The 9,177-nt window shown below is 36.7% G+C and overlaps 1 protein-coding gene across 4 annotated transcripts; it reads left to right on the top strand.

The window, feature by feature from the left end:
- The first annotated feature begins 2,009 nt into the window (after nt 1-2,009).
- Nucleotides 2,010-5,277, top strand: LOC135149158 (uncharacterized). Of its 4 annotated transcripts, none has more exons than XM_064084120.1 (6): nt 2,010-2,203; nt 2,483-2,683; nt 3,017-3,292; nt 3,395-3,472; nt 3,581-3,803; nt 4,748-5,277. In XM_064084120.1, exons 1-6 carry the CDS (start codon nt 2,078-2,080, stop codon nt 4,825-4,827), a joined length of 984 nt encoding a protein of 327 aa, XP_063940190.1. In that variant the 5' UTR covers nt 2,010-2,077; the 3' UTR covers nt 4,828-5,277. The 4 variants fall into 4 exon arrangements, with proteins under 4 accessions (XP_063940190.1, XP_063940189.1, XP_063940191.1 ...); XM_064084119.1 differs by having other exon boundaries at nt 4,745-5,277; XM_064084121.1 differs by having other exon boundaries at nt 4,694-5,277.
- Nucleotides 5,278-9,177: the final 3,900 nt, after the last annotated feature.

Below are 9,177 nucleotides of genomic sequence, written 5' to 3'. Positions count from 1 at the left end.
TCACTTTATCTCAAAAATTAGAGTTCGAGCAGCTTTCAAATTAGTGTGAGGGGCTTTCGTTGATTTTCTCCCAACCCATTTTTTAGGTGTTTGTGTGTACTCCCTCCGTCCCCCTCAATTGTTTACATTGGAGGGGGCACGGAGACCAAGACAATGTATGAAAAATGAGTAAAGTTAGATGAAAAGTGGGTAAAGTGGTGGGATCTATCAATATTTAATAATAGATTTGAGATAGTGGAGAAAAGTAGTGGGTGTAATAGTGGTTTTTATTGTTAAATACAAGATAGTATAGGAAGATAGTGGGTGTAATGATGGAAAAACTTACTATTTATAGTGACGTAAAGAAATGAGAGGGACATCCCAAAATAATAACCGTAAAGAAATGAGAGAGACAGAGGGAGTATCTATTTTTGAAGTGGTTGTTTTGCCTATTTTTTGGAGTGTTTCGTAATGTTTTATTTAGTTATATTTGGATTTTTTAGATATGAAGTTTGTTGAAAATGATTCTTTTGATATTTTTGGAATTGGGAAAACTCGCGTCAAATCTTAGCCGGTAGCAATTATTGTAAGAGCTCACCTTTCACAGCCAAAGATTGTTCATCTATTAGAAACTTACACTTTCGACATGTTTATAGCTGATATCCAGCATGTCAATAGCTGGGCTGCCACTCCTCTAATCTCAGCTTATGTGATTAGAGTTTCTGAACAAAAGTTTAATAATGGCTTTAATGTGATAAGATCAATTGTGATGTCAATGTTTACTGGGATGTTGGTGCAATTTGGATCGCTTGAAATATTTTTGATTTCATTCTTAGCTCGAAGAATTTTTAAGTTCTATGTTTTAAACAGTCTAGAAACAAAATTTAAATTTTAAAAGTCTATGATAAAAATCACTATCATTAGCAAATTCATTTTTTGAAAATTTAACCAAAATAAAGTAAAATAATTATTATGTAAAACCAAAATAATGAATATGAATCAGATTCTGTGAATAACATCTAAACAACTAAAATTAATACGTGTGTAGGATTGGGATTTTAAAGGATTTTTTTGCATTAATGAAATCCGAGTGTATTGAATTAAGATTGTTTAAAATCCATTAAAATCTAAATGTATTCAATTGAGATTTTAAATTATGCTACAAAATCTGGTGGTATTCAATTATGATTTTAAATTATACTTTAAAATCTAATAATATTCAACTGGGATTGTTTAAAATCCAATACAATGTGATGGTATTCAAATCCTGATGGATTTTTTTGGATTTCATAAAATGATGAATATTGTGGCACTTCTCAGTGTATTTTAAGTTTTTTGAAATTCCATCAAAATCATTTTGAAGCATTATGCAAGTTCTAAAGAATTCATATCAACGACATTTTAGAGGTAATTGCATATTGCACCCCCTAAGTATCGTTCAAAAATGATATGATACCTATGCTTTGAGAAACTCAACTCGCACCCCTTATCTTTATAGTTTAAACCCGAGATGCACTCATTTGCCGTTAACTCTGTTAACTCTTTGCACTCCGTTAAGTCATTGTACATGTAATTATAATTCGGACCCTTTAACTTACGTTCAAAAACGATATTGTACTCATACTTTTGGAAACCCAAATCGCACCACCTATCTTTACATTTCAAGAAATGTTAAGATAGGTGGTGCGTATCGTTCTTGAAATGTTAAGATAGGTGGTGCGATTTGAGTTTCCAAAAGTATGGGTACAATATCGTTTTTGAACGTAAGTTAGGAGGTCTGAATTGTAATTACATGTACAATGACTTAACGGAGTGCAAAAAGTTAACAGAGTTAACAACAAAGGGATGCATCTCGGATTTAAACTATAAAGATAAGGGGCGCGAGTTGAGTTTCTCAAAATATATATACCATATCATTTTTGAATGATACTTAGAAGGTACGACATGCAATTACCTCGACATTTTATAACAATGAGCACAAAATCACGTATAATTCGCTAAAATTCATTGATAAAAAAAATCCATTAAAATCCAAAAAGACAGTAACAAAACAGAAGCCCGCGGTAGCGGAAACTCCCCCAACCCAAAGAAAACTAGAATGGCAGAAGATAATCAGGGTTCGAGGATGAAAACCAAATCAGAATCTTCTTCCGATAAAGGGAAGCGTAGATTAGAGGATGAGGATAATAGCGGCAGTTACTCCAAAGACCTGAAGAGGAGCCAAGTATGTGAATTTATTATAATCATTCTCTATGATTTTTTTTTTTTAACGTAGGAACCCGCAGCCGCTACCCTTTGGGTGCGCACTGGTTTAGGTGTGCACTGGGTAAACCACGAGCTCACGTAATAGCCTGCAAACCACGTGAACCGAGCTAAATCGAACCTGTGATCAAGAGGATACAAATCCCCTCTTTAACCAGCTGAACCAACCCTTGCGGGCTCATTCTCTATGATTTCAATTTCGTGTTGTTTAATTTTGTGTTTATATGCGTATGTTGTGTAGAATTTTGAGCTCGGAGACTATCCTGAACCTTGGATACACTATCCGCAATATCCTGGTGATCGCTTACAATTTTGTACTGGTGGTTCATTTGTCGCTAAAGTTTATGATATCTCACGGTCCTCTAAGAATTGTAGACCCGTTGAACTTGTGCAACTACTCTGTTACTCTAGGTTGGCTATGGCCCTTTACAACATAAGGATGGTTAGTATGTTCATGTTTTCGGCGTTTTTTTCGATATCCTGTTAGATTGCCATTGGTCGCTTTGGTCTATAATACATGGCTTTGTCTGGTGTGTGCCCATGGGCCATGCTAAGCGTGAAATTTTATATGTTTAAGAGATTTTGATTGGTGTGGTGCGTCCATCATTATTAAGATATGAGAGCCAATGAAAATAGTCAAACTTATAAAATTCTAGCAGCACATACTATGAAAACCGATAATATATACCTGACCTGTTGGGATCAAGAATGTATATTATTCGGTATTAAATTTTATTATACTTGTAACTCATTTTGTTATTATGCATACCTACAGGGTACAAACTTTTCTGTTGTCAAAGTCCTCATGGCAACAGCACAAAACACACCGGTTTACACTAAATATGTTACTTTTGAAGCTGAAACGAATTCGGGGGGTTCCGTTACCTTCCAAACTAAAATAATTGTTTTTTACCACCCGTGTCACCAGATTCAGATTTTGTTTGTTAGGATCAAACCAGATTACAACAACTCCCAGCCTTCTGATTTGGATCACATTGCTGTCGTTGAAGAAGGCGCCCTCCTCTCTCGAGTCATCAGTACATATACCACCGTATGTTTACGTGCTCCTTTAAAGTTTTACCCTTGGATTTACTTTCCTTTTTATTTGCACGTATATATACTATTCATATATTTGAATGTCTGATCACTGCAGGACTCGGGATTGGATTCTCAATATAATTTAGCCCTTTATCTCTCCCAGTTTGCTCTTGTTAGCCATGACGTCTTCGTGGTCCGTCTTTCATTCTCTACTACACATAAGTAAATCTTTTTGTTTTTTTATTAAAAAATCCCATTAATTGTTATTATCTGAAGAATCTTTTTGAAATTACAAATACAGTTGAAACAATTTCGTGTTGCAAAGCACGACATTGAGTCGCTCAAAGTTCTCCAGCTAGTAAAACTTGATTCCAGTGTTCCAAGTTACCTTATCACTTTTGAAGCTTCCCTGCTTGCTGAGACTGATAGGAAAAGTGTTGAAACCTTCGAGACAAAAATATGCATGCCTACCCTCTTCCCGACTACAACTATAGAGTTGAGTTCAGAAGCACGAGTGATTACAGGTAACTTCCCCCTGTAATGAATCTTAGTTTTCATTTTGTCATGACGCGTATTTCTAGTTCTTGTTTCCTCACTGGACTTGTGTATAGACTTTGACATTTTACACCTATGAAATGTTAAATTTTCTGATTTTACTGGTATAAATAAATCAGAAGATACTATGGAATCAAGGATTTGGCTGTTCATGTGAAATGGAATATGTTGTTGCGTGTTGGATCTTGACCTTTTGTTTATAAATAAATGTCTTGTTAGACCCCCTCCCTTCTTCTTACTGTTATATTGTTTGCTTGTTACTTGGTTTCTTTATCCAATTTGTCTAAACAACTCTTTCAAGTTTATGTTTCTTTTCCATTCTAAATTTCAACTATTTGATACTACTTGATTTGATTTTTGACACTGATCTTCTTGATCCTGTAGATTTGATTGAATAAATCTCATTTTATCATTTTCCCTTTAGTTTTAGTTTGCTATGTCAATTGTCTCAGTGTTTTATGAGTCTGAATCAGATTAGTTACATAAAGTTTTTAATTTTGGCTGTATAATGATGTCATTTTCCTGGTGGCAATTTGTATACCTTAATACACTAATTTGTTAGCTTCTCGATCTCGTCTTCATTCTTATATAACATTAATGTGAGTAGATTTCTTATCTTAATTATGGTCATACTTGTCACTAGTCATTACTCAAACTTTCCACGATGTTTGGTAATGCAGTTTTACTGTTTCATATTTTCTGCTTCTATCCTTGTGTGTTTACGATGTTGATGAGTGTGGTTAATCTATTGTATGGTATTTCTTTTGCTTCATTTCTTGGTATTTTTCGTCATATTTATAAAAATGAATGCTCTGGTATTAGCTAAGGTCTTTAGGTTTATGTATGTTACCTGTTGCAGATCCCCTTTTCTAGGTGTTTTTGTTGTTTTTTCTTTTGGGTGGTTCTACAGTAGGCAAAAGCAGAGTGAAGGGGAGGAAACAGACTTTGATAGCAGCTCGTGAAGATCAAGGTAGCGGTGAGGAAGAAAAGTAATCAGTTGAGAAAAGAGGAAGGCCACTAAAGATGGTGAAGAATGACATTCTACAAAAAGAAGCTGAGGACTTTGATGAAGTGGAGAATACTGATATTATCTTGTCGGACGAACTTATCAATGCATCGTCTGTAATTGAGAGTGGTAGAAAGAGAAGAAGGACTTCAGACATTAATGAAAATCATGTATAGGTTAAAGAAAGTGGTGCTGATCTTAAAAATAAAACTAATGATTCTGTGAAGCCGGTTGGATTCAGGCATAATGGGAGCAGGAGGAAGAATAAACCACATAGGGCTGCTGAAGTTGGCATCTGAGTGCAGATGATGTCTGGATTAGTCATTTGAAAAGCCAAGAGTTGTCCTTTTAAAATTGTTATGTTTATTTTCTTTTTTGATGTTGGTAATATGCAACTACTATTAATTTTTTTTAAAGAGAAGATTTGTTTGGTGGAATTTTCCAGCATTTTTTACTCTGTTAAGTGCTACTACTAGAATAGCATATACATGTCTCTTGGATGTGTATTAGCTGGACCTTGTGTATCTGGCCATCTTTGTATTTTTGGTTAAGACTACTGATATTTTAAAAGATAAAACATAGTAAGCTAGAAAGTATAAACCAAGTAGAGGCTTCAATGATCGCTGAAATACAAGTAATTCAGCAAAAGCTGTGAAAAGATGGACTAGGTGTTGCCCGTGTTGGAAATCATCATTGCTGAGTCGAAGGTTTTACTCAAATGCGTACATGTGGACACACACAACATTGTCCTTTCAAGTTTAAGATGATTCAGTAGTAATATGTTCTAGGGACTTGGACTTTGCATATCCTTCTTCTGCCAGTTTACATAGATGACAAAATCAAGGATTTAAGAAATGTCATATGTATGAAATAGTTATTACCCTTTTTATAATGACTTAGCATGGAGGTTTTCATGTATCAGTTCTTCTAATTAGCGTAAAAGTTGATCACCTTTTGTTAAAAACCCTTGGATATGTTTAATTAACATTTTGTTGTGGTGGACAAACTTTCTCTAATTTGTCTTGTTTGTTCTTGGAGTGTATTTATTGTGTTTTTATTATCAATCTATATATTATGGTAAAAGAATTAGAAAGAGGAAACTGTATTTCAGGACATAGAGCAATAAGATCTTGGCTTGATTTATTTCTATCGATTGCCAATATAGTAATGCATTGAAATTCTGGTAGTTAAGGAGCAAGTAACCTTCCACATAAACTAGTTTAGTAGTTTATGCTTGGGTCAAGCAAGAGCCTGAACTGCAACATCAACAGTTCTGTTATTCATCACTTCAAGTTGATGAAGTTAAGTCATATCTCTTCCTATATGCACATTTTATTATCTGGAGATGATTTATAATGAGATAGTAGGTTTTAGTCTTAAGAAACACATGGCCAGATCGAGTACATCTCCATCCTATTCAATGTTTTATATGTAGTTCCGAATGCAGGTTTTGTGCAGTACCAGTTCTCTGGATATTTGTACTGCTAAATATCAGCTCTCTAGAAATGATATGGACTTATCTCTTGTTATGGTTTTTCACAAATTTGTGGACTATACAATTCTCGAGTTCTGGAAATAATTGTCATTTACGAGTTCGTTTGGCTCACAACTTGTAGAGGATGAAATTGTTTAAAACAATTGCATTTCATGATAAGGTGACAATATTTCCAAGGGTTCATGAGTTCTTGTGGCTGACTACATTTTTGTAACCTTCACTTCAAACTCTCATTACAAGTCACTTGTCTGTAGTCAATGTTAACAAGTGCAGATTATATCCCCAAGCTGTGAAAATGAGTTGTGTGTATAACCTAGTAGGAGCAAGCTATATACTATTACAGAAAAAGTAGAGGTAAACGCTACATCATGTAGCGTTTTGATACTTGTACAAGCGGAAGATGGCTAGCCGCTAGAGGCTAGAGAACACAAATTAAAAATCGAAAGTAAGGCACGGAAGTCTTCTTCTCGAGCCTGGATGTGTGATGAATCAAACATCCCTCTCTTCTCCTTTATATAAATATATTGATATTCAGTTCAAGAATATGTTTTTAGTTTGTTTTCTTTGAGATAAAATGCACTTGCATTAGATTAAATCATTAATGAGTAGAGCACGATTGGATAGCCTAGTGGTGGGTTTATCCTCTGTTGACCCGGAACACCCGGGTTTGACTTTGGCTCACCCCGAGAATTATTAGAACAGATGTTAAGTTGTAAGGCATATAAGCCTGCATTGTCAAAAAAAATCATTAATGATATTCTTTTTGAAGAAAAGAATGAGAACTATGGGGTTTAATGACACCTGGATTAAGTGGATAATGCTTTGCGTCACGACAGTAAACTATTCTGTAGCTTTCAATGGGAGTATGGTTGGGCCAATAAAACCGAGGAGAGGGCTAAGGCAAGGAGACCCGTTATCTCCCTACCTATTTCTTTTCTGTGTAGATGATCTGTCTTCCAAGCTTACCAAGGCTGCTACTGATGGCCTCATAAGTGGTTGTAGGATATGTCCAGAAGCTCCCCAGGTTACACATCTACTATTTGCAGATGATAGTTTCTTATTTTTCAAAGCAAATGGAGAGGAAGCGAGGGAGGTGAAAAAAATTCTGAATGCGTATGGTTGTGAGTCGGGTCAGGTAGTGAATTATCAAAAATCTGGTATTTTCTTTAGTGCTAATGTTCGGAGAGACAAGCAGCAGGAGATCAGAAACATTATGGAAGTTCAGAACGATCTTGGGGACAGCAAGTATCTGGGGCTACCTTCACTAATTGGGAGATCAAAGAAATCAGTGTTTGGGTTTGTTAAAGAGAGAGTTTGGAGGAAAGTTCAAGACTGGAGTAATCAAACGTTGTCGAAAGCTGGTAAAATGATCATGATTAAAAATGTGGCTCAATCCATTCCTTCTTATAGCATGTCTTGTTTTTTACTCCCAAAGTCCCTATGCTCTGAGATTGAGAAGTTGATTAATGGTTACTGGTGGGGATCGAAAGGAGAGAACAACAGAGGCTTACGTTGGATGGCCTGGAACAGATTGGCTATCTCAAAGAGTAAAGGAGGGCTTGGTGTACGGGATCTTCATGGGTTTAATCTGGCTCTACTCGGGAAACATATCTGGAACTTTAGTCGCAGACCAGATACTCTTGTAGCTCGCATCTTTAAAGAACGATACTTCCGGGATAAACATATTCTTCAAGCCAGTAGAGGGGTGGATCCAAGCTTCATCTGGACGGGTATTTGGGAGGCCAAAGAACAGATGAAACAGGGGTATAGATGGGTTCTAGGAGATGGTAAGGAGATCAGCATTTTCAAGGATCCTTGGTTACAAGGTAAAGTGGATTTCCGAGTGGAGGACAATCATCAGAATTTTCTTAGGAATGAAAAAGTTTGTTCGTACTTCCATCCTGATAGCAAAGTCTGGGATGTGCATAAGGTCGAACATGATTTTCATGATGAAGACAGCAAGTTGATTCTCCAAACGAGGATCCCGCAGATTGATGTTAAGGACAGACTAGCTTGGACAGGTTCTCATCGAGGAATTTACACTGTTAAATCAGGATATAGATTCTGGGAAAGAAACAACGAAGGAAGCGAAGATGTGATTGACTCGTCAGGGTGGAACAAACTGTGGAATCTGCCAGTTCCTCACAAAACTAGAGTGTTTCTCTGGAGATTTTGCAGGAACATTATTCCAGTTAGGAAACTGCTGAGGAGTAAAGGGGTGATGGTTACGATCGGGTGTCCTATGTGCCTAGTAGACGTAGAACATTTACGACATCTGTTCTGTGAGTGCCCGTTTGCGGTTGAATGCTGGAATAAAGCAGGCATGAATATTAACTTGCAGAATATAGAATCGGCTTCGGAGTGGCTTCTGGAAACGCTCAGTAAGGACAACACAGAAACATCTCAAATGGTGGCTACTGTGCTATCAGGTATATGGTTTGCTCGAAACAAAAAAGTCTGGGAGGGCAAGGATATTAACCCCACAGTCAGCATGGAGTTAAGTTCAAAGATGGTGAGAGACTGGCAGGAGGCTAATAAACTTAAGGGTCACGTTCCTCAGGAGCATTCAGGGCTATCAGACACGGAGGTAAAGTGGCAGCCTCCTGATATAGGAATGTATAAGATAAATGTGGATGCTTCTCTTCGTAGAGGTGAGTGCATGTTTAACCTGGGACTGGTAGTGCGAGATGAAGGAGGACGCTTTATAATGGGCAAGAACTTAAAGATTGCAGGTGAGGTTTCAGTGATGGAAGCTGAGGCAACAGGAGTCCTTGAAGCGATTAAACTGATTAAGAGCTCTGGGTTAGGACGGGTGGTCATTGAGACTGACTCGCAGCAGGTG

This window comes from Daucus carota, chromosome 9 (genome assembly GCF_001625215.2).
Source record: "Daucus carota subsp. sativus chromosome 9, DH1 v3.0, whole genome shotgun sequence".
Classification (NCBI taxonomy): Eukaryota; Viridiplantae; Streptophyta; class Magnoliopsida; order Apiales; family Apiaceae; genus Daucus; species Daucus carota.
Note: the sequence above shows the minus strand (reverse complement) of the source record. Positions and strands in the feature narration are given on the sequence as shown.

Coding starts and splice junctions, on each gene's coding strand:
- LOC135149158 (XM_064084119.1), top strand. CDS start 2,078: ATGGCAGAAGATAATCAGGGTTCGAGGATGAAAACCAAATCAGAATCT. Junction 3,473..3,580: donor TTAGCCATGACGTCTTCGTG/GTCCGTCTTTCA, acceptor TTACAAATACAG/TTGAAACAATTTCGTGTTGC. Junction 3,804..4,744: donor AGAAGCACGAGTGATTACAG/GTAACTTCCCCC, acceptor GTGGTTCTACAG/TAGGCAAAAGCAGAGTGAAG.